The following is a 25,547-nucleotide window of genomic DNA, read 5'->3' as shown; positions in this document are numbered from 1 at the left end:
ACATAGAAATAAATGTATTTTAAACCTTCCAAATCTGAATCTTTGAATGATTGATGACCTTCCTGTTTTGGTGAACTCTGGAGTCATGTTTATCCATAAATTATTGTTTGAAAATATTTGGAATTTCCTCCCAAGTTTGAAAATACTTTTCATTATAACATTGTGGTAAGAGTGTGAGATTAAGGTCATAAATGATAGGAGCAGAATTAGGCCATTTGGCCCATCAAGTCTACTCAGCCATTCCAATCATGGCTGATCTCTGCCTCCTAATCCCATTTCCTGCCTTCTCCCCATAACCCTTGACACCTGTTCTAATCAAGAATTTGTCTATCTCTGCCTTAAAAATATCCACTGACTGGCCTCCACAGCCCTCTGTGGCAAATGTTTCACAGATTAACTACCCTCTGACTAAAGAAATTCCTCCTCACCTCCTTTCCAAAAGAACGCGTACTAATCAAGAATCTGTCTATCTCTGCCTTAAAAATATCCATTGAATAGAAATAAGTGGAATCAAGGAAGAAGGAAAGATCATTCAATGCAACAGAGACTATTCCTTGCAATCTGTGGGTAGTTTAGCCAACCATGGGACATAACAATGCTTTTTGTACATAGGTTGTGTCTTCAAAAGAACAGACTAAGGCTTAATTAAAGAACTGGACCTAGTGTCTCGCTAGGTCCAGTTCTTTAATCGAGCAAAATAAACTGTTAATTAAGTGTAACACAATTATGAGTTTAAAAGCCTAACGGCACAGTACTGAGCAGCTTGGATATTTGGTGCACCATTACAGTTGTCAGCAGAGTTTTTTGATATTCTGAATATTCATTTCTAACTCATTAGTGAATAAAAGTTGTATTGAGAACAATGGATACTTCAGAAAGCAGAGGCAACATTCTTCCAGAGGTCAAAGATTTAAGGAGGAGGTTGTTGAGGCAGTTACTATACCAAAAATTTAAAAGACATTTGGACAGGTACATGGATAGGAAAGGTTTAGACCGATATGGGCCAAATGCGGGCAGATGGGACTAGTGTAGATGGGGCATGTTGGTCAGCATGGGCAAGTTGGGCCGAAGGGCCTGGTTCTGTGCTGTGTGACAACGAAATAGGACCCTATGACTCTGCAGGCTGAAGAGTGATTTGGTGAAAATAAATGAAACAACAGCTAAAAGCTAGTTACATCAGAACGGTGGGAGGTGTTCAAGCAAGAGAGTAATTCAAAATAACTATGTTCCTAATAGAAGAAAAGGGGAACTGGCAAAATTAGACCCTATGAGGAAATATTTGGTTGGATAAACCAAATAGGGAAGCTTGTGACAAAACTGAAAGTTCAGCTTTGCAGAGAACAGAAAGTTCAAGGTGAAATTCCAAAGGAAATTAAGGAGGAGGTGCATTGGTCGGGAAAATCAAAGAACAGCTTTAACTCATCTGTAAAGATGAGAAAGGGTGGATGTTATCAAGAATGTGTCGCTCACAGTAGCATCTGGTATTGAAAGATGGTTTCAGGAATACTTTACATCACATAACACACAAACAAGGAGCTTGTGTTACAATCATGTTAAACATGGGTCAGTTTACAGCTCTGGCACAATGTGTAGTGTTGGTCACCGACCGCACTGCAGGACGGGTTGGTGGAACTAGTAGTGGTCCAGAGCAGGTGGGCAGGGATGGTGGTCCAGGGGAGGTGGGCAGGGATGGTGGTCCAGGGGAGGTGGGCAGGGATGGTGGTCCAGGGGAGGTGGGCAGGGATGGTGGTCCAGAGCAGGTGGGCAGGGGTGTTGGTCCAGGGGAGGTGGGCAGGGATGGTGGTCCAGAGCAGGTGGGCATGGGTGTTGGTCCAGGGGAGGTGGGCAGGGGTGGTGGTCCAGAGCAGGTGGGCAGGGATGTTGGTCCATGGGAGGTGGGCAGGGATGTTGGTCCAGGGGAGGTGGGCAGGGGTGTTGGTCCAGGGGAGGTGGGCAGGGATGGTGGTCCAGAGCAGGTGGGCAGGGGTGTTGGTCCAGGGGAGGTGGGCAGGGGTGTTGGTCCAGGGGAGGTGGGCAGGGGTGTTGGTCCAGGGGAGGTGGGCAGGGGTGTTGGTCCAGAGCAGGTGGGCAGGGGTGTTGGTCCAGGGGAGGTGGGCTGGGATGTTGGTCCAGGGGAGGTGGGCAGGGGTGTTGGTCCAGGGGAGGTGGGCAGGGGTGTTGGTCCAGGGGAGGTGGGCAGGGGTGTTGGTCCAGGGGAGGTGGGCTGGGATGGTGGTCCAGGGGAGGTGGGCTGGGGTGTTGGTCCAGGGGAGGTGGGCAGGGATGGTGGTCCAGGGGAGGTGGGCAGGGATGGTGGTCCAGGGGAGGTGGGCAGGGGTGTTGGTCCAGGGGAGGTGGGCAGGGGTGTTGGTCCAGGGGAGGTGGGCAGGGGTGTTGGTCCAGGGGAGGTGGGCAGGGGTGTTGCCAGGCCTCATGAGTGATGTCTCTGTGGAGAAACCCTCAGGATCAGGCTGCTTTCTCAGGAACAAAGGAGAGCAGTGGGAGGTAGACACAATGTGCTGGAGTAACTCAGCGGGTCAGGCAGCATCTCTGGAGAAAAGGAACAGGTGTTGTTTCGGGCCGAGACCCTTCTTCAGACTGAGAGTCAGGAGAAAGGGAAACAAGATATATAGAAGGTACATGGAACGAATGAATGAAAGGTATGTCAAAAGCAATGATGATCAAGGAAAGGTGGAGCCCACAATAGTCCATTGTTGGCTGTGGGGTTGGTGATAATGAGATATACAGAGAGTGGGAGGGTTGACTGAGGTACACACAATTATGCAATTATGCAAGGCATAAAGTGAACAGGAAAGTCATTATTCCTCGGGATAGATTGATAATCGAGCTGTTTTTCAGAAAGCAATCAGCAAAAATGTTCTGAAATTCACTGCTTCACAGATCTGGGAATAGAAACCCTTGATACTTTAGAATTCACCTGGACAAGCATTGGCTTATATAGCTCAGGGCTATCAGAATCAAGGGATATGGGGAGGAAGCAGGAATGGGGTACTGATTCTGGATCATCAGCCATGATCATACTGAATGGCGGTGCTGGCTTGAAGGGCCGAATGGCCTCCTCCACCTATTTTCTATGTTTTGAAGTCATGGGCCAAGAGTTTACAAGAGCAATAATGCTCTCCCCATCTCTCCCAATCACACTGAGATACTGGGTGGGGGGGGGGGGGGGGGTGGGGGGGGGGGGGAGGGTGAGGGTGAGGGTGAGGGTGAGGGGGTGACTTTAACATACTAAGGCACTTCATTTACCAAATCACTTACATTGTATAAACAGCAATTCTTCTCGGGGCTTTCACATAGAACCTGTGGAAGCTTCTGGAACACTGGAGTAAAACACAGAGGGCAGTGGGTCATACCACATAACTGTTAAAGTACTATTGACCCGTATTACATAGGTGACAGTAACATACGTAGTTTTATATTAGGTCATCATACACACAATAGGCCAAATAAATACTTTGCACCAAAGGGGAGGACATTTAAAACTGAGATGAGAAGAAACTTTTTCACCCAGAGAGTTGTGAATGTGTGGAATTCTCTGCCACAGAGGGCAGTGGAGGCCAAATCACTGGATGGATTTAAAAGAGAGTTAGGGGCTAGTAAAATCAAGGGATATGGGGAGAAGGCAGGCACGGGTTACTGATTGTGGATGATCAGCCATGATCACAATGAATGGCGGTGCTGGCTCGAAGGGCCGAATGGCCTCCTCCTGCACCTATTGTCTATTGACTGACCCACACTAGCCCGGGTCTGACCCACACTAGCCCGGGTTGGTCGAGTGCTGGCCCAGGGTGGTGGGGATCTGTACGTGGGTTGGTCCGGGACTGTCGCGGGCGGTCCGGCCCCTCACTGTCTCCTCCCTCCCCATCTCCCCGCCCTCACTTCCTCATTCCGCGGCCGCCCGGGCACATTCACCCCGGTCCGGTCCGGCGGCTCCTTCACGGGTAAGCGGGACAGGGTGGGTGGGGAGGGGGTGCGGGGACAGGACGGGACAGGACAGGGGGAGAGTGGTGGGGGTGGGACAGGACGGGACAGACAGGAGGAGAGGGGTGGGGGTGGGACAGGACAGACAGGGGGAGACGCTGTGACCACCCGCCCGACCGCCCGCCCGCCCTCTCCCTCCCGCTCCCCGCCTGCGTGAAGATCAAAGATGTGCCGGCGCTGCCCACATCTGTCCACATCTGGGGGAGCGCGGCGCCAGACCCACACATCTGCACACATCTGCACACATCTGCCTCGCGTTGATCCAGCGGTTCGGGGCCGCGTTGTGATTGAAGCGGAGGCCCTTTTGGCGGCTGTTTGAGGAACTAATTGTTCATGTGTTGAGGGGGGAGGGGCACATCTGGGGGGAGGGGCACATCTGGGGGGAGGGGCACATCTGGGGGGAGGAACACATCTGGGGGGAGGAACACATCTGGGGAGGGGCACATCTGGGGAAGGGGCACATCTGGGGGAGGGGGAGGGGGTGGGTTCACAGCTGGGGGGAGGGGGGGGGCACAGTTGGGGCCGAGGTAAGAGACGCATTAGTTTAGTTTATTGTCACGTCTACTGAAGTACAGTGACAGGTTTGTTATAGGGTTGTAGCGTGATACAGAGAGAGGGGAACAAGTTCTTCGGCCCAACTCGCCCACACCGGCCAACAATGTCCTAGCGACCCTGGTGCCACTTGCCCGCGCTTGGTCCACATCCCTCCATACCTGTCCTGTCCATGTAAAGTTTGTTGTTGCGTGTTATCATGTCAGTGAAAAGATTATACATGATTACAAAGTTTACAGATACAGGATAAATGGAATAACGTTTAGTGCAAGATAAAGTCCAGTAGAGTCCACTTAAAGATAGTCCAAGGGTCTCCAATGAGGTAGATGGAAGTAGAGGCATTGGTGGTCTTCCTTGGCCAATGCTTCCATTTGGACCAAGCATTGGTGTTGTTGCTGGACCCTGGGTTTTGAGCCGCAGCCCCTGAAGGACCCAGCCGCTGTCCCCAAACGAAGCCCCCGCAGTAATGCCCGAACCTTCAATACAATAAACGTGGCTCACCAAAGGAACAGATGTTTACCAATCTGAAAGATCATCAACATATCGCGAATGTTTGAAATGTGAAGCAAATAGAATAAGTCAGACAATCTGTGGAGCGAGAACATCACTGAAGAAGGGTTCCAGCCCAAAACGTCGCCCTTCATGTTCTCCGGGAATGGTCAATGGTGAAATTCTTTATTTTGCATAGTTCAGCAAATTACTGTTTACCTGACAGTTCTGTCAACGCTGCCTGACCCGCTCAGTTACTCCAGCACTTTGTGTCTTTGTTCATCAAATATTTTATTACAATCAAGACACTGCTGCTTTAACTAAGACAATCCATTAAGTATTAGAATTACTTGCCACATCAAGGACCCTCGCCACCACAACCACACTTCCATCTCACCCCTACCATTGGGAGTGGGTAGAGTTTGAAAACTGTGATCTCCAGGTTCAGGGACAGCTTCTTCCCAACAACCATCGGGCTCTTAAACACTACGAACACCAACTAAACTATGAACTGTCTTGGTTGCACTCGGGGCTTGGGGCTTTTGTTCTGCACTAATATTTTAGTTTAGTTTAGAGATACAGCGCGGAAACAGGCCCTTCAGTCACCGGCCAGCGATCCCCGCACACTAACACCATCCTACACACTACGGACAAGTTACATTTATATCCAGCCAATTAACCTACAAACCTGCGCGTCTTTGGAGTGTGGGAGAAAACCGAAGATCTCGGTGAAAACCCACGCAGGTCACGGGGAGAACATACAAACTCCGCACAGACAGCACCTGTAGTCAGGGTCGAACCCGGGTCCCTGGCGCTGCAAGTGTTGCAAGGCAGCAACTCTACCGCTGCGCCACCGTGCCACCCACTATTATTTTTTAAATGCCAGGTTACAAAGATTGCAGATAATGGAAAAATGAGGCGATATTCCTCGCGCGTGCAATGAATTGCATTCGTACAGTGCGGGAGGTGAAAGACAGAGAGCTTATGGGGGGTGAATGAAAATAACAAGATCAGGTTGTGGTTCTGGACTTGAGCAGATGCATAGTGAAACAGATGAGACCCCACTGTGGCAGAGGTACTAATGGTTTCAGCTGCGGCAGTGTTTGGGGATCTGAGTGAGCAGTGATGCTATCCTACTCTGGGACCAGGGACGGACTGCAGTAGGAAAGATGCTGCTGATAATTTAAAAAACATTTGGACAGGTACATGGATAGGACAGGTTTGGAGGGATATGGACCAACGTGGGCAGATTGAACTAGTGTAGATGGGACATGTTGGCTGGTGTGGGTAAGTTGGGCCTAAGGGCCTGTTTCCACACCGTGTCACTCTATGACAGTGGTAAGCACATTAAAGTCACCATTCCACAGAGAAAGACGCAGTGCTGGAGTAACTCAGCGGGTCAGGCATACCTCTGGAGAACATGGATAGGTGACAATTCGGGTCGGGACCCTTCAGACTGATTGCAGGAGGGTCGGGAAAGAAAGCTGGAAGAGAGGAGGGGCAGGACAGAACATGGCCGTTGTTTCCCCAGAGTATTTCCTGTTCTTCTGCAATCAGTCTGACGAAGGGTCCTGACCCAAAACGTCACCTATCCATGTTCTCTGGAGATGCTGCCTGACCCGCTGAGTTACTCCAACACTTTGTGCCTTTCCATGGTGAACCAGCATCTGCAGTTCCTTGTTATTACACCATTACACAGAGCATCAGTTCCTTTGGGAAGCTGAGAGGTGGGTCTGAAGGATCTGTCTGCTGTGCTGTGAATGTTCAACATTTATTACGTTTCAGATTCCTCACACTGGATGTGTTTTGCCTCGTGTTGGCGTTTAATTTGCTGCCACCCTTCACAAACACCCTGGTTGGGTTCTGCTGTGTGCTCCATGTTTTGTCTTTTACACTGACTGACAAGATCACTACAGGAAGAGGGAGCCAGGTCCTGCCATCTCTCTGTAGGACAGATCAGTGTATTCCCTGCCTCACTCTCTCTCCGCTCCTCCAAACTGTGCTCCACCAACTGCTCTACCAACTCCCTCTGGAAAGTCTTCATTGTTATCCCCCTATAGTAATGAGTTCCAGATCTTAACTTCCTTTGCCTTTTTCAAAAGCATCTTCTCACCCCCCCCCCCCGGGCTCGGCCGTTCCCGTTCAGAATATGCTCTCTCTATTTACTATATAAATCTGCACTATTTTGTCCACTATCGAATCTGGATGGAGAGTATCTCTAGCTCCTCCAGTCTAACCTTGCTCTTGTTCCCGGAACCACTCTAGTGAATATTTCCCGCACCTCTTCAGGGGCTTCACAAGCTTCGTGTAGTTCGTGCAGAGAATACGATGCATTACTTCACTCCTGGCCGACTTGGCTTCATAAAACATTTACAAGGCTGAAGGTTATTTGGTCCATTGCGTCTGCTGATCAAGAAACATCAATTATTTTTTAAATAACCTGCAAAACTAAGTAGCATTTGTATTTTTAGCAGAGAGAAGATTATCGGAATAACAGAGTTGGCGATGAACTGAGGAGCCATTGGTGTTACCTGCGAGGTTTGAGAAGCAGCCACCACCAAGATGTATTGGGATGTCGGCCATGAAGACACGGAGGACAACGTGCCACAGGAAACAGGTAGCGTGCTAACCCCTTGAATATATAGAATGTGATGGCAATTAATAAATTAACCATTGAATATTTGCATTATTATCTGATTTGGTTAATCGTGGAAGAGGAGTTTCATTTGGATCATTTGACTTCAACCCTGTCATTACCCACAAACCTTCTCCATCCACCTCAGTGTTGCCCTCCCTGGGTTGACCTTGCCCATCATCACCATCAATGACCCCCACACAAGGCCATCATCTGGTTGAGGAGATACCTCCGTTGAAGTAAGAGCATGGTCCATAGAAGATCCAGTTGAAGAGTGGAGAGGCAAAGAGTCTGTTTCTTGGGCATTCTGAGGGAGTGTGTGAGTAGGCCAGACCTCTGCACTGTGTCATTGACCAAGATGTTGAATTGGGTACAGATTGATTGAAATGTTGAGTTCAGGCCTGAATTATGGTAGTAACTCTGAGTCTAACTCTGAGTAGTAACTCAACTCTGAGTCTAGAGTTATGGACCCCCTGCTCCTGCACAGAATAGAATATTCCTCTTCTGTTTTCTTTTAGCAAAGTGATGTGCTGTCTCAGCTTGGGAACTGATGGGTGAGGGGTGGGGGAAATGCAGGAGATTTAAGGACTTGGAACAGAAAGGCTGTCTGCTCTTGTAGATCTGCCCGTTTAATGCAAGTGTGGCAATGTGGTAAATGTAACAGCTGCTTTGTATCAGGCCGGAGCAGCTTCAGTGAGAAGGTCAGAAAATAAGAGATGTTGTGTGTATCGCGCAAGGTTCACCCCCTGGACTGTCTGCTGCCCGGGTTACTGAGGCCAAGAGGCCTCTTCACAGGCTGGAACATCTCCTGAGTTGGTAACTCTAGTACAACATCAAAACCTGAACGTTTCTGAATAATTTGTTGAATAATATTGAAATACACAAGTTTTACAGATAACGGTTCCGGGAACATTGAAGTCAGTGGTGTGACACAAAGCTGCTCCAGTTTCAATGCAGAAGATGTGAGCTAATGATGTGGTAACGTCCTGTGGTTTGTGCACCACCGTTCTTTCACTTTAGCGCAGGACTTCCTTGCCAAAACAAACTTATTATTCCCTCTCCACGTTTACATGACTACACTGTTCCCTCAGGGGCATTTATTTGATGAAAATCCTTTGGTCTGAAAGTTCACGCTTCCTCCTCATTGAAACATAGTCAAAGGAGGAGGCCATTTGGCCCCACAATTCTATCCCACCATTCAATGTGGACATGGCTGCTCATCCATTGTAAAAACATATCCCTGCACAAACATTCTTTGGACGTTAACCCACTCAACCCTGGGATAATTCTCGTAAACCTCCTCTACCCCTTCCAATGCCAGCACGTCCTTCCTCACATATGGGGCCCAATCCTCTGAACTCCATTGAATATGGGCCTAATTGACCCAATCGCTGTCCATTCATCTGATCTATCTGAAAAGTACAATGGCCTGTTGATCTCCTTATGTTGGAACGTACAATGATTTCCTACACAGGTTTATAGGTTTATATACACAGGCCTCGGGCAGCTGACGATGGAACCAGTTTCCCTTTACTTGCCCGAGTACTTCATCTTCCACTCCACTCCCGTTTGAGCGCCGCGACGCTGCGAATTGGGGGAAAGCAGAGAAATCTTGGAAAGTATTCTTGGAAAAACCGGCACAATAGGATCGAGTGACATTTGGAAAACAGTAGTCTTTTCCAACATGAAGAATAAATTTGCCAAAAAACTTTGAGGAGGAAAGCCGACTAAAGTTAGAATTAGTCTCCAAAATACTTCAAAACAACTTTTCAGTCAGAAACACCGTTTTATGGAAATTCCCGGCAGGAAATCCTATCTTTGAACTTCATGTGTTTTATCAATTATTGTGCGCCTTTTTAAAAGGTATATTTGAGTCAGTTAGTCAATGATCAGGGCCGAAAGGGGAAGTTGTAATGAGGAAGTGAAAGGCGAGTGTAATCTGTGCAAAGTAACTGTGGGGGAGAGAGAGTGGAGGGAGAGGCTTCCACTTTGAATGGCCAGGCTGGTTTGTCCATCGGGGATGTGAGCAGCAGCAGGTCAATGGTCGGTCCATGACCAGTGTTCCTGGGCAGGTTGATTACTGCGGCCACAGCACTGGACTTCCACGTCGTTCAGTACGATTAGTGAGATGATGGTGTTGCAGTTTGTCACTGAGGCGTGATCTGGAGACAGGTGTCACCCTGAATGAAACGCAAATAACTGCAGACATACGAAAACTGAAATAATAACAGAAAAGTATGCCGGGAACTCTAGGAGCAGCTCAGAGAGTGTGTGGACAGTCACGTTGTTCAAAGGCTTTGCAGCTTTGCCCACGGCTCCCACAGCAGCTCCCTGGCGGAAGGAAAGGCCACAATTGTGCCCAGTCCCCTACGGTGGGCTCCACTGCTCAGTGAGTGTGTGTGTGCGAGTGTGAGTGTGTGTGTATGCACATGTGTGTGAGTGTGAGTGTGTGTGCACGTGTGTGCGAGTGTGACGTGTGTGCGAGTGTGAGTGTGTGTGTGAGTTAGGGAGCGTGTGTGCGAGTGTGTATGAGTGAGTGTGCGAGTGTGATTGGCCCCTTCAGTGGGCATGGGGGGGGTGGAGCCAGTCTGAGCAAACTCCTCAGCATCAATCGCCCTTTGCCGAGGGGATAATATTGAGCCGCTGTTGTTACTGGTGAATCTCACAGCGGCCCAGCCGTGAACACACACTCTCCACGCTGCCTCTGTTCAGCACACCTGCTGCATCTCAGGTCCAGATCATTCTTCACTGCTCAGCACTGAGTGTGTTAGAATAAACATGGAGCACCTTGCTGTGAGAGAGCACCCCTGTCTCTCCCTGTAACGGGCGAGGTGGAACCGGCCCTGGCCTCTCTACAGCTCCTCCATTGCATCAACTGCCTGTGTAAACCCAGGATGTATAAAATTGTACACACAGTGCAGCAGAGCACAATACTTCACGGCACGGTACAGTACACTCACGGTACAGTACACTCACGGCACGGTACAGTACACTGACCGCACAGTACAACGCTCCAGTATTACACTGCATAGTACAGTGCAGCACTCCTGCGATACTGTATTGTACAGTAGAGTAGAGGAGAGAGCACTCCAGTACTGGACCACACCACAGTACAGCACAGCACAGTACACTCCTTCAGTACTGCATTGTACAGTACTGTGTGGCAGTGTGTACCCCAGTACTGTGTGGCAGTGTGTACCCCAGTACTGTGTGTACCCCAGTACAGTGTGTACCCCAGTACTGTGTGGCACCCCAGTACAGTGTGTACCCCAGTACAGTGTGTACCCCAGTACAGTGTGTACCCCAGTACAGTGTGTACCCCAGTACAGTGTGTACCCCAGTACAGTGTGTACCCCAGTACAGTGTGTACCCCAGTACTGTGTGTACCCCAGTACTGTGTGTACCCCAGTACTGTGTGTACCCCAGTACAGTGTGTACCCCAGTACTCTGTGCACCCCCAGTACTCTGTGCACCCCCAGTACTGTGTGTACCCCAGTACAGTGTGTACCCCAGTACAGTGTGTACCCCAGTACTCTGTGCACCCCCAGTAGTCTGTGCACCCCCAGTACTGTGTGTACCCCAGTACAGTGTGTACCCCAGTACTGTGTGTACCCCAGTACAGTGTGTACCCCAGTACAGTGTGTACCCCAGTACAGTGTGTACCCCAGTACTGTGTGTACCCCAGTACAGTGTGTACCCCAGTACAGTGTGTACCCCAGTACAGTGTGTACCCCAGTACTGTGTGTACCCCAGTACAGTGTGTACCCCAGTACTGTGTGTACCCCAGTACAGTGTGTACCCCAGTACTCTGTGCACCCCAGTACTGTGTGTACCCCAGTACAGTGTGTACCCCAGTACTGTGTGTACCCCAGTACAGTGTGTACCCCAGTACAGTGTGTACCCCAGTACAGTGTGTACCCCAGTACAGTGTGTACCCCAGTACTGTGTGTACCCCAGTACTGTGTGTACCCCAGTACAGTGTGTACCCCAGTACAGTGTGTACCCCAGTACTGTGTGTACCCCAGTACTGTGTGTACCCCAGTACAGTGTGTACCCCAGTACAGTGTGTACCCCAGTACAGTGTGTACCCCAGTACTGTGTGTACCCCAGTACAGTGTGTACCCCAGTACAGTGTGTACCCCAGTACAGTGTGTACCCCAGTACAGTGTGTACCCCAGTACAGTGTGTACCCCAGTACTGTGTGTACCCCAGTACAGTGTGTACCCCAGTACAGTGTGTACCCCAGTACAGTGTGTACCCCAGTACAGTGTGTACCCCAGTACTGTGTGTACCCCAGCACAGTGTGTACCCCAGTACAGTGTGTACCCCAGTACAGTGTGTACCCCAGTACTGTGTGTACCCCAGCACAGCATGATGCAGCACATTGCAGCACTCCTTCACTACCACACAGCCATGTCTACCTGCTCCAGTCCGTCGCTGAGCCCAGCAGAGCCCTCTGACACTGAGGTTCAGGGCAAGTGCCTGAGCTGGGCTGATGTGAAGAATAATGAAAGCAGGATTGGCATGCGATCATCTACTTGAATGAAGTGATGGAGTCATTCGATATTTTTGATTTGATGACGTGCTTTGGTGAAATGAGGGGGGAAGATTATTGGTGCTCAGGGAACAAGCAGAAAGTCAGGCAAACACTCTCCAAACAGAGATCTCCAGCTCAGCTTCTCCAGAGGTAAGGCACAAAGTGCTGGAGTAACTCAGCGGGCCAGGCAGTATCTGTGGGGGGAATGACGTTTCAGGTCGGGACCCTTCTTCAGTCCCTGGTCGAGATGTATTATTCAGGACCATCTGTGTGAGCACCAGCCCACAGGTGCAGTGTTCATTGACTCTCAGGTTCTGGGACAGTGACAATGTCCAGGGTCATGTGGTGCCGTCTGTCCTTGGTCGCTAATGGTAATCGTAATCTCCAGATCAATATCCAAAGCCATTGATTGGGCTGAGGTTTGTGATGGGAGTGGTGGCCTGACTGATTGACTGCAGTGTTGCTGCTCCACCCAGTGGGGCCACAGTGAAGCTGGAGAGACCTGTGGCAGATATTCACCTTCACGGGTGAGAGCTTGGAGTGCACAGCCACAGACCCAGAGATGGGACACCGGTACTGGGAAAACTCCAACATCTCCAGACAAAGCAGCCTTGTGATGAGCCAGAGGGCCAGGACTCAGCGAGTGGCGTGAGGGGGAGTTCTGACTGCATCCGATCTCTAGCGTCACGCTGAGAATCCGACCGGAATACTCGGGAAAGATCGCCATGGATATTGTAGAGTTTGGCTGGTAATCTGCATTGTTAATGGGGATGTAAAGGGCAGGGGCACTGAATCGCTGCTGTAACAAGGTCAGTGTTCTTTACACAAGCCTTAAGTAGTCTCAGTAAGAGAACAAAAATATCATCAGAGACATGTTGAAGTAGAACAAGGATTGACTTCACATAATGAATGTCATCAACAGAAATCTGAATGGAATCTATTATTCTTAGAGCTCGCACATTAGCAACATTTTTTTAACTGTTTGTTTAAAGTTACTTTCATTTTGTACGACTTTGCCATCATCGACAGTAGGAGTTTTGAACTGTTGGGGTTGCCCTGCATTGTATAATCATGCCCATGTTATTATGGACTGAGGAATGGAGATCTGGGCGTGTCGCCGTGGGGCCAGCGCTGTATGGTTACTGTACAGTGCTGTACGGTTACTGTACAGTGCTGGCATTGGGTGAATGGATGGTATTGTTAGCTGTGCTGATGGAGCTGTGCCGTGCTCTGCTCAAAGACTGAACTCCTTGCCTCGAGAAGGAACATTCCCAGCAAGCGTTCACTTGCATGGAAATAAAACCGTCTGAAACATTACACACACAGGAGCGTTGAGCTGAGGTACGTTACCAAATGCGGAACCAGTTTACTCTTTCATATCGTTCTCAAGTTTGCAATCAGTGGCAGGGATTTGATAACAGTTACAGTAACACAGGGACTGTTAGTTGTTGCTGCAATTAACCCCAAAGATCAAGGAAACCGTGACAAGATAGTTTTGTGCTAAAAGTTTAAAAAAACTACAGATGCTGACAAATCTGAAATGACAGACAAATGCTGGAAACACTTGTTTCAGAAGGAAGATCTTTTGCCCAAGCCGCCACCTCTCTCCCCGTGCACAGATGCTGCCTGACATGCTGAGTAATCCAATGGTTTTACTTCACAGCCAAGACTGCCTCTCGTAGACACTGTCTGTCTGCGCCTCTCTGTAATTAACAACCCAACCACCAGGAAGGCCAACGAGAAATGTCATTGAGTTACTGGTTATGATTCATTGCTGCGGACACTGTGATTAACAGTAACAGAGCAGAGAGTAACGGAGACCAATGGGGGGAGATTGGGAGGAGTCGGGCCAGGCTGACCATGAGGTGGGGGATGGACAGGGGTGAGAAGGTGATGTTTGGGATGTTCTGTTTGTGTTTGATTTCTGCCTGCTTCTGTTGAAGACACTGTGTGTTCATTGCCCTGACGGTTCGGGTTAGGGCTAGGCTGCATTTTGACTGACCATTGGTCAGGGCGAGAGTGACCATTGTTTTGGTGAGGAAGAATTGAAGGTGACCAGTTTCCTATTTCCTGTAGATTTCCCTGTGGTTGGGAGTGAGGGGCAGTTTTATGGTGAGGAGGTTGAGGAGGGCTGTGTGGAGGAACGGCATCTGTCTGCATCAGGGTTGGGGCTTTGGGGGCTCCATTGCGGGATCAGGCCTTTCACTCACTAGCAGACTTAGACTGAGAACATGTAACGAGGTTTCACTTACGTGAGAAGGATGCTCCACAGCCCCTCGTGTTTGACGTGTTCATGGTGATGGTGTCTCTGGGAACCTCCCTCTACAGGGTGGAGGAAGATGAGGTGGGAATTCCAACCAGATGTTCATCTCCACCAAGATTTGGAGCTTCAGCAAGAAAACAACATTTAAATCATTTGGACAGGAATATGGATAAGAAAGGTTTAGCGGGATATAGGCCAAACGCAGAAGGTGATTCTAGTGTAGATGGGGCACCTTGATCAGCCTGGGCAAACAGGGCCGAACGGTCTGATTCCATGCTTCTCATTTGATGTGGTCTTCTCAATCACGTGTCCGTGCCACGGTGAGCCTGGTCGTGGTGAGCCAGGCCGTGGTGAGCCTGGGCCTGGTGAGCCTAGCGTGGTGAGCCTGGCCGTGGTGAGCCTGGTCGTGGTGAGCCAGGCCGTGGTGAGCCAGGCAGTGGTGAGCCTGGTCGTGGTGAGCCAGGTCGTGGTGAGCCAGGCCGTGGTGAGCCAGGTCGTGGTGAGCCAGGCCGTGGTGAGCCAGGCCGTGGTGAGCCTGGGCCTGGTGAGCCTAGCGTGGTGAGCCTGGCCGTGGTGAGCCTGGTCGTGGTGAGCCAGGCCGTGGTGAGCCAGGCCGTGGTGAGCCTGGTCGTGGTGAGCCAGGCCGTGGTGAGCCTGGGCCTGGTGAGCCTGGCCGTGGTGAGCCTGGTCGTGGTGAGCCAGGCCGTGGTGAGCCAGGCAGTGGTGAGCCGTGCCACGGTGAGCCTGGTCGTGGTGAGCCAGGTCGTGGTGAGCCTGGGCCTGGTGAGCCTGGTCGTGGTGGGCCAGGTCGTGGTGAGCCAGGCCGTGGTGAGCCTGGGCCTGGTGAGCCTGGCGTGGTGAGCCAGGTCGTGGTGAGCCAGGCCGTGGTGAGCCGGTCGTGGTGAGCCAGGCCGTGGTGAGCCTGGGCCTGGTGAGCCTGGCATGGTGAGCCAGTTCGTGGTGAGCCAGGCCATGGTGAGCCTGGGCCTGGTGAGCCTGGTCGTGGTGAGCCAGGTCGTGGTGAGCCAGGCCGTGGTGAGCCTGGGCCTGGTGAGCCTCGTCGTGGTGAGCCAGGTCATGGTGAGCCAGGCCGTGGTGAGCCTGGCGTGGTGAGCCTGGCGTGGTGAGCCGGTCGTGGTGAGCCAGGCCGTGGTGAGCCGGTCGTGGTGAGCCAGGCCGTGGTGAGCCTGGGCCTGGTGAGCCTGGCGTGGTGAGCCAGTTCGTGGTGAGCCAGGCCGTGGTGAGCCGGTCGTGGTGAGCCAGGCCGTGGTGAGCCTGGGCCTGGTGAGCCTGGCGTGGTGAGCCAGTTCGTGGTGAGCCAGGCCATGGTGAGCCTGGGCCTGGTGAGCCTGGTCGTGGTGAGCCAGGTCGTGGTGAGCCAGGCCGTGGTGAGCCTGGGCCTGGTGAGCCTCGTCGTGGTGAGCCAGGTCGTGGTGAGCCAGGCCGTGGTGAGCCTGGCGTGGTGAGCCTGGCGTGGTGAGCCGGTCGTGGTGAGCCAGGCCGTGGTGAGCCGGTCGTGGTGAGCCAGGCCGTGGTGAGCCTGGGCCTGGTGAGCCTGGCGTGGTGAGCCAGTTCGTGGTGAGCCAGGCCGTGGTGAGCCTGGGCCTGGTGAGCCTGGTCGTGGTGAGCCAGGTCGTGGTGAGCCAGGCCGTGGTGAGCCTGGGCCTGGTGAGCCTCGTCGTGGTGAGCCAGGTCATGGTGAGCCAGGCCGTGGTGAGCCTGGCGTGGTGAGCCTGGCGTGGTGAGCCTGGCGTGGTGAGCCTGGCGTGGTGAGCCTGGCATGCTGAGCCTGGCGTGGTGAGCCTGGCGTGGTGAGCCAGGCCGTGGTGAGCCAGGTCGTGGTGAGCCAGGCCGTGGTGAGCCTGGGCCTGGTGAGCCTGGGCCTGGTGAGCCTGGCGTGGTGAGCCTGGCGTGGTGAGCCTGGCGTGGTGTGCCTGGCGTGGTGTGCCTGGCGTGGTGAGCCTGGCGTGGTGAGCCTGGCATGCTGAGCCTGGCGTGGTGAGCCTGGCGTGGTGAGCCAGGTCGTGGTGAGCCAGGCCGTGGTGAGCCTGGGCCTGGTGAGCCTGGGCCTGGTGAGCCTGGCGTGGTGAGCCTAGTGCCACGGGATGGAGTCTGAGGGATCGGGGAGGGATCGTGGGGAGATGGGACGGCGTTAGTTGGAGAGAGGAGAGGGTCAGGGTGTTGTTGAGCTGGAAGTGGTTTGGGGAGGGATTGTTTGGAGAGAGGAAGTGGGTTTAGTTGGGGAGAGGAGTTGAGGTGGGCAGAGGGTATCTGGGGCTGGAAGCCTTCACCGTGACCAAGGTCCAGCCTGTTGTGAAGCTGTTGGCGGCCTCCATCCACCAGTTACGCCCCCTGGTGGACGGCTCTGTTTCTGGGCCTGGCTGGGACCGGGCAGCCCTGCGCAGACCAATAGTTGCCGGCGTGGGATAGACAATAGACAATAGACAATAGGTGCAGGAGGAGGCCATTCGGCCCTTCGAGCCAGCACCACCATTCAATGTGATTATGGCTGATCATCAGTACCCCGTTCCTGCCTTCTCCCCATACCCCCTGGGGGGGAGGGGTTAACAAATTGTGAATATGAAGATGAGGTAAAAGGGAATACAGAAGATATTGCAAAAGACTCTCGGAAGAATGGGAACAGAAGTTCTAGAGAGGAAAAGAAATTAAGGGCAGGGCAGGATGATGCGGTCTCCCAGGTTCTACACACCGCTCTCTCTCATCTGGACAGCCAGGGGGGCTATGTGAGGATGCTGTTCATTGACTTTAGTTCAGCATTCAACACAATAGTCCCCAGCAGACTGGTTGAGAAGCTGCTGGAACTGGGGCTTAGCACCCCTCTGTGTGCCTGGGTCCTGGACTTTCTCACTGCCAGGCCCCAAGTGGTCAGGATGGGGGAACACACATCTAGCTCCCTCACCCTGAACATAGGATCCCCCCAGGGTTGCGTCCTTAGCCCCCTACTGTACTCCCTGTGCACACATGACTGTGGGGCCAAGTTCAGCTCAAACTCCATCATCAAGTTTGCTGATGACACTGTGGTGGTGGGCCGGATCTCCAACAACGATGAGAAGGCCTACCGGGAGGAGGTGGCTGATCTGGCACTCTGGTGTCAGGACAATAGCCTCCTCTTGAATGTCACTAAAACAAAAGAGCTGATTGTGGACTTCAGAAGGGCTAAACATCCAAGGACGTACACGCCACTGGAGATAAATGGGTCTACTGTGGATAGGGTGAGCAGTTTTAAATACTTGGGAGTCCGCATCACAGAGGATCTGACGTGGGCAACACACATTGCCGCACTGGTGGGTAAGGCAAAGCAGCGCCTTTACCACCTTAGACAACTGAGGAAATTCAGAGTGTCTCTGAGGATCCTTCATTGCTTTTACTCTGGGGCTGTAGAGAGCATCCTGTCCGGCAACATTACAGTCTGGTTTGGGAACAGCTCTGCCCAGGACAGGATGGCCCTGCAGAGAGTAGTGCGTTCGGCAGAACGCACCATGGGAACTACACTCGCCCCCCTGCAGGACCTATACATCAGGAGGTGCAGATCCAGAGCAAGCAAGATCATGAGGGACCCCTGCCACCCCAGTAACGGACTGTTCCAGATGATACGGTCAGGCAAACGCCTCCGCTGTCACGCTGTGAAAACGGAGAGGATGAGACGGAGCTTCTTCCCACAGGCCATCAGGACTGTCAACTTTTATAACCCCAGAGAATAAATTTTTGTCGACACTAATAGTAACTTATTAACTTTATTTATATGCTGTAACTGTAATTATTTTTTGTGCACAACCCGCAGGCATTGCCACTTTCATTTCACTGCACATCGTGTATGTGTATGTGACAAATAAATTTGACTTGACTTGACTTGATTTGTGACCGATGTGAGAGGGGAGGTAAATACAGAAGTTAAAGTGTTGTACTTAAATGCGCGTAGTATAAAAAATAAAGTGGATGAGCTTGAGGCTCAGTTAGTCATTGGCAAGTATGATGTTGTAGGGATCACTGAGACATGGCTACAAGAGGACCAAGGCTGGGAACTGAATATTCAGGGGTACACAACGTATAGAAAAGACAGACAGGTGGGCAGAGGGGGTGGGGTTGCTCTGATGGTAAGGAATGATATTCATTCCCTTGCAAGGGGTGACATAGAATCAGTAGATGTTGAATCAGTATGGATAGAAATGAGAAATTGTAAGGGTAAAAAGACCCTAATGGGAGTTATCTATAGGCCCCCAAACAGTAGCCTCGACATAGGGTGCAAGTTGAATCAGGAGATAAAATTGGCGTGTCAAAAATGTAATGCTACGGTGGTTATGGGAGATTTCAACATGCAGGTAGACTGGGAAAATCAGGTTGGAAATGGACCCCAGGAAAGAGAGTTTGTAGAGTGTCTTCGAGATGGATTCTTAGAACAGCTTGTACTGGAGCCTACCAGGGAGAAGGCAATTCTGGATTTAGTGTTGTGTAATGATCCTGATCTGATAAGGGGACTAGAGGTAAAAGAGCCATTAGGAGGCAGTGATCACAACATGATAAGTGTTACTCTGCAAATGGAAAGGCAGAAGGGAAAATCGGAAGTGTCGGTATTACAGTATAGCAAAGGGGATTACAGAGGCATGAGGCAGGAGCTGGCCAAAATTGACTGGAAGGAGGCCCTAGCAGGGAAGACGGTAGAACAGCAATGGCAGGTATTCCTGGGAATAATGCAGAGGTTGCAGGATCAATTTATTCCAAAGAGGTGGAAAGACTCTAAGGGGAGTAAGAGACACCTGTGGCTGACAAGGGAAGTCAGGGACAGCATAAAAATTAAGGAGAGGAAGTATAACATAGCAAAGAAGAGTGGGAAGACAGAGGATTGGGACTCTTTTAAAGAGCAACAAAAGTTAACTAAAAAGGCAATACGGGGAGAAAAGATGAGGTACGAGGGTAAACTAGCCAATAATATAAAGGAGGATAGCAAAAGTTTTTTTAGGTACGTGAAGAGGAAAAAAATAGTCAAGGCAAACGTGGGTCCCTTGAAGACAGAAGCAGGGGAATTTATTATGGGGAACAAAGAAATGGCAGACGAGTTAAACCGTTACTTTGGATCTGTCTTCACTGAGGAAGATACACACAATCTCCCAAATGTTCTAGGGGCCGGAGAACCTAGGGTGATGGAGGAACTGAAGGAAATCCACATTAGGCAGGAAATGGTTTTGGGTAGACTGATGGGACTGAAGGCTGATAAATCCCCAGGGCCTGATGGTCTGCATCCCAGGGTACTTAAGGAGGTGGCTCTAGAAATAGTGGAAGCATTGGAGATCATTTTTCAATGTTCTATAGATTCAGGATCAGTTCCTGTGGATTGGAGGATAGCAAATGTTATCCCACTTTTTAAGAAAGGAGGGAGAGAGAAAACGGGTATTTATAGACCAGTTAGTTTGACATCAGTGGTGGGGAAGATGCTGGAGTCAATTATAAAAGACGAAATTGCTGAGCATTTGGATAGCAGTAACAGGATCATTCCGAGTCAGCATGGATTTACGAAGGGGAAATCATGCTTGACAAATCTACTGGAATTTTTTGAGGATGTAACTAGGAAAATTGACAGGGGAGAGTCAGTGGATGTGGTGTACCTCGACTTTCAGAAAGCCTTCGACAAGGTCCCACATAGGAGATTAGTGGGCAAAATTAGGGCACATGGTATTGGGGGTAGGGTACTGACATGGATAGAAAATTGGTTGACAGACAGAAAGCAAAGAGTGGGGATAAATGGGTCCCTTTCGGAATGGCAGGCAGTGACCAGTGGGGTACCGCAAGGTTCGGTGCTGGGACCCCAGCTATTTACGATATACATTAATGACTTAGACGAAGGGATTAAAAGTACCATTAGCAAATTTGCAGATGATACTAAGCTGGGGGGTAGTGTGAATTGTGAGGAAGATGCAATAAGGCTGCAGGGTGACTTGGACAGGTTGTGTGAGTGGGCGGATACATGGCAGATGCAGTTTAATGTAGATAAGTGTGAGGTTATTCACTTTGGAAGTAAGAATAGAAAGGCAGATTATTATCTGAATGGTGTCAAGTTAGGAGGAGGGGGAGTTCAACGAGATCTGGGTGTCCTAGTGCATCAGTCAATGAAAGGAAGCATGCAGGTACAGCAGGCAGTGAAGAAAACCAATGGAATGTTGGCCTTCATAACAAGAGGAGTTGAGTATAGGAGCAAAGAGGTCCTTCTACAGTTGTACCGGGCCCTGGTGAGACCGCACCTGGAGTACTGTGTGCAGTTTTGGTCTCCAAATTTGAGGAAGGATATTCTTGCTATGGAGGGCGTGCAGCGTAGGTTCACTAGGTTAATTCCCGGAATGGCGGGACTGTCGTATGTTGAAAGGCTGGAGCGATTGGGCTTGTATACACTGGAATTTAGAAGGATGAGGGGGGATCTTATTGAAACATATAAGATAATTAGGGGATTGGACACATTAGAGGCAGGAAACATGTTCCCAATGTTGGGGGAGTCCAGAACAAGGGGCCACAGTTTAAGAATAAGGGGTAGGCCATTTAGAACTGAGATGAGGAAGAACTTTTTCAGTCAGAGAGTGGTGAAGGTGTGGAATTCTCTGCCTCAGAAGGCAGTGGAGGCCAGTTCGTTGGATGTTTTCAAGAGAGAGCTGGATAGAGCTCTTAAGGATAGCGGAGTGAGGGGGTATGGGGAGAAGGCAGGAACGGGGTACTGATTGAGAGTGATCAGCCATGATCGCATTGAATGGCGGTGCTGGCTCGAAGGGCTGAATGGCCTACTCCTGCACCTATTGTCTATTGTCCATCCTTAAGAGCTCTTTCCAGCTCTCTCTTGAATGCATTCAGAGAATTGGCCTCCACTGCCCTCTGAGGCAGAGAATTCCACAGATTCACAACTCTCTGACTGAAAAAGTTTTTCCTCATCTCCGTTCTAAATGGCCTACCCCTTATTCTTAAACTGTGGCCCCTGGTTCTGGACTCCCCCAACTTTGGGAACATGTTTCCTGCCTCTAACGTGTCCAACCCCTTAATAGCCTTATATGTTTCAATAAGATCTCCTCTCATCCTTCTAAATTCCAGTGTATACAAGCCTAGTCGCTCCAGTCTTTCAACATACGACAGTCCCGCCATTCCGGGAATTAACCTTGTAAACCTACGCTGCACGCCCTCAATAGCAAGAATACCCTTCCTCAAATTTGGAGACCAAAACTGCACACAGTACTCCAGGTGCGGTCTCACTAGGGCCCTGTACAACTGTAGAAGGACCCCTGTACAACCGTAGAAACTCCTCTTGTTATGAAGGCTAACATTCCATTGGCTTTCTTCACTGCCTGCTGTACCTGCATGCTTCCTTTCAGTGACTGATGCACTAGGACACCCAGATCTCACACTTATCCACATTAAACTGCATCTGCCATGCATCCGCCCACTTACACAACCTGTCCAAGTCACCCTGCATCCTCATAGCATCTTCCTCACAGCTTTGCCTCACCTGCAAATTTGTTAATGTTACTTTTAATCCCTTCATCCAAGTCATTAATGTATATTGTAAATAGCTGCGGTCCCAGCACCGAGCCTTGCGGTACCCCACTAGTCACTGCCTGCCATTCTGAAAGGGACCCATTTATCCCCACTCTTTGCTTTCTGTCTGTCAACCAATTTTCGATCCATGTCAGTACCCTACCTCCAATACCATGCGCTCTAATTTTGCACACTAATCTCCTATGTGGGACCTTGTCGAAGGCTTTCTGAAAGTCAAGGTACACCACATCCACTGGCTCTCCCCTGTCCATTTTCCTAGTTACATCCTCAAAAAATTCCAGAAGATTCGTCAAGCACGATTTCCCCTTCGTAAATCCATGCTGACTCGGAACGATCCTGTTACTGCTATCCAAATGCTCCGCAATTTCATCTTTTATAATTGACTCCAGTATCTTCCCCACCACTGATGTCAGACTAACTGGTCTATAATTTCCTGTTTTCTCTCTCCCTCCTTTCTTAAAAAGTGGGATAACATTAGCTACCCTCCAATCCACAGGAACTGATCCTGAATCTATAGAACATTGGAAAATGATCACCAATGCGTCCATGATTTCTAGAGCCACCTCCTTAAGTACCCTGGGATGCAGACCATCAGGTCCTGGGGATTTATCAGCCTTCAGTCCCATCAGTCTACCCAACACCATTTCCTGCCTAATGTGAATTTCCTTCAGTTCCTCCGTCACCCTAGGATCTCTGGCCACTAGAACATCATATCATATCATATCATATCATATCATATATATACAGCCGCAAACAGGCCTTTTCGGCCCACCAAGTCCGTGCCGCCCAGCGATCCCCGCACATTAACACTATCCTACACCCACTAGGGACAATTTTTTTTTTTAACATTTACCCAGCCAATTAACCTACATACCTGGGAGATTGTATCTTCCTTAGTGAAGACAGATCCAAAGTACCGGTTCAACTCATCTGCCATTTCCTTGTTCCCCGTAATAAATTCCCCTGCGTCTGTCTGCAAGGGACCCACATTTGCCTTGACTATTTTTTTCCTCTTCACATACCTAAAAAAGCTTTTACTATCCTCCTTTATATTATTGGCTAGCTTACCTACGTACCTCATCTTTTCTCCCCGTATTGCCTTCTTAGTCATCTTCTGTTGCTCTTTAAAAGAGTCCCAATCCTCTGGCTTCCCACTCTTCTTTGCTATGTTATACTTAATCTCTTTTATTTTTATGCTGTCCCTGACTTCTCTTGTCAGCCACGGGTGCCTCTTACTCCCCTTAGAATATTTCCTCCTCTTTGGGATGAATTGATCCTGCAACTTCTGCATTATTCCCAGGAATACCTGCCATTGCTGTTCCACCGTCTTCCCTGCTAGGGTCTCCTTCCAGTCAAATCTGGCCAGCTCCTGCCTCATGCCTCTGTAATCCCCTTTGCTATACTGTAATACTGACACTTCCGATTTTCCCTTCTCCCTCTCAATTTGTAGAGTAAAACTTATCATATTGTGATCACTGCCTCCTAATGGCTCTTTTACCTCGAGTTCCCTTATCAGATCAGGTTCATTACACAACACTAAATCCAGAATTGCCTTCTCCCTAGTAGGCTCCAGTACAAGCTGCTCTGAGAATCCATCTCGGAGGCACTCCACAAATTCTGTTTCCTGGGGTCCATTACCAACCTGATTTTCCCAGTCTACCTGCATGTTGAAATCTCCCATAACCACCGTAGCATTACATTTGCGACATGCCAATTTTAGCTCCTCATTCAACTTGCACCCTATGTCGAGGCTACTGTTTGGGGGCCTGTAGATAACTCCCATTAGGGTCTTTTTACCCTTATAATTCCTCATTTCTATCCATACTGATTCTACATCTCCTGATTCTATGTCATTCCTTGCAAGGGAGTGAATATCATTCCTCACCAACAGAGCGACCCCACCCCCTCTGCCCACCTGTCTGTCTTTTCTATACGTTGTGTACCCCTGAATATTCAGTTCCCAGCCCTGGTCCTCTTGTAGCCATGTCTCAGTGATCCCTACAACATCATACTTGCCAATGTCTAACTGAGCCTCAAGCTCATCCACTTTATATCTTATACTTCGCGCATTTAAATCCAACACTTTAATTTCCGTATTCACCTCCCCTCTCACACGGGTCACAATTGGCCCTGACCTTACTCTCTTATCCCTTCTAGAACTTCCCTTCCCATTTATTCTAGAGTCCTTTGCAATTTCTCCTGTATTTGCTTCCCCTTTAACTCCATCTCCATATTCCCAGTTTGTCAACCCCACCCCCCCACTACTTAGTTTAAAGCCACATGTGTAGCACTAGCAAACCTACCTGCCAGAATGTTGGTCCCCCTGCTGTTAAGGTGTAACCCGCCCCTTTTGTACAGGTCACCCCTACCCCAGACGAGATCCCAGTGGTCTAGAAATCTAAATCCCTGCTCCCTGCACCAGCCCCTCAGCCATACATTCATATCCCCCATCTCTCTGTTCCTGCCCTCACCAGTGTTGCACCATGTTGACCAATGGTTGCAGGTGTGGGATCGCACTGTGCACCGTGTTGACCAATGGTTGCAGGTGTGGGATCACACTGTGTACCGTGTTGACCAATGGTTGCAGGTGTGGGATCGCACTGTGTACCGTGTTGACCAATGGTTGCAGGCGTGGGATCACACTGTGTACCGTGTTGACCAATGGTTGCCGGCGTGGGATTGCACTGTGTACCGTGTTGACCAATGGTTGCAGGCGTGGGATTGCACTGTGTACCGTGTTGACCAATGGTTACTGGCGTGGGATCACACTGTGCACCGTGTTGACCAATGGTTGCCGGCGTGGGATCGCACCGTGTTGACCAATAGTTACTGGCGTGGGATCGCACTGTGTACCGTGTTGACCAATGGTTGCAGGTGTGGGATTGCACTGTGTACCGTGTTGACCAATGGTTGCAGGTGTGGGATCGCACTGTGCACCGTGTTGACCAATGGTTGCCGGCGTGGGATCGCACTGTGCACTGTCTGGCGTGAAGCTGTCAGAGAGTGGGGAACGTGGGGTCAATATCCGGAGGTCACTGCCGCTACACTGTGAGTGATGGGGCTAAAATCCCGTGCTGGTGACCGTGTTGCCGGCTGTGCAGTGTGTAGCCCCACACCTCGTAACCCTGAGAACGAGTGGTTTGTGCATTGTTGGGTCTGAGGACATGAATTACAGCCGCTGCCATCTCTCCGTGACTGCCCGAGGGTCTGATCTATGTCTTTGTTCACAGGGACTGCCGATGAGACCATGGGCAGCAAGCAGTCGGGGCTGGAGAACCCAGACCTTGGGCAGTGTCCAAGCCTACAGAATGTGCAGGCTGCCTACAGTGCAGGGGAGGTGGAACAAGCACAGCATCTCGCCCGCCTGTTGTGTGAGGACTCTGGCAACAGTGAGGAGAAGGTAAGAATGTCACAGCACCTGGCCCCCAGTGGAGAAGGCACGGATATTAAAGATGGGCCGAACGGCCTCATTCTGCTCCTGTTACTTCTGAACATGAACAAGGTGAGTGGATGGTGAAGCA

General features: G+C 50.4%; 1 protein-coding gene across 1 annotated transcript in view; it reads left to right on the top strand.

Annotated features, from left to right (window-relative positions):
- Positions 1 to 3,910: 3,910 nt before the first annotated feature.
- The window catches only part of lrrk1 (leucine-rich repeat kinase 1), a 69,068-nt gene continuing 47,431 nt past the window's right edge, over positions 3,911 to 25,547 (top strand). Inside the window, exons 1-3 of the mRNA XM_078427291.1 lie at positions 3,911 to 3,962; positions 7,515 to 7,660; positions 25,257 to 25,426. Coding sequence (XP_078283417.1) covers positions 7,606 to 7,660; positions 25,257 to 25,426 — 225 coding nt within the window. The 5' untranslated portion in view covers positions 3,911 to 3,962; positions 7,515 to 7,605. The remainder of the gene's footprint in view (positions 3,963 to 7,514; positions 7,661 to 25,256; positions 25,427 to 25,547) is intronic.

Source organism: Rhinoraja longicauda, chromosome 33 (genome assembly GCF_053455715.1).
Source record: "Rhinoraja longicauda isolate Sanriku21f chromosome 33, sRhiLon1.1, whole genome shotgun sequence".
Taxonomy (NCBI): Eukaryota; Metazoa; Chordata; class Chondrichthyes; order Rajiformes; family Arhynchobatidae; genus Rhinoraja; species Rhinoraja longicauda.
This window is presented reverse-complemented; position numbering and strand designations above follow the sequence as displayed.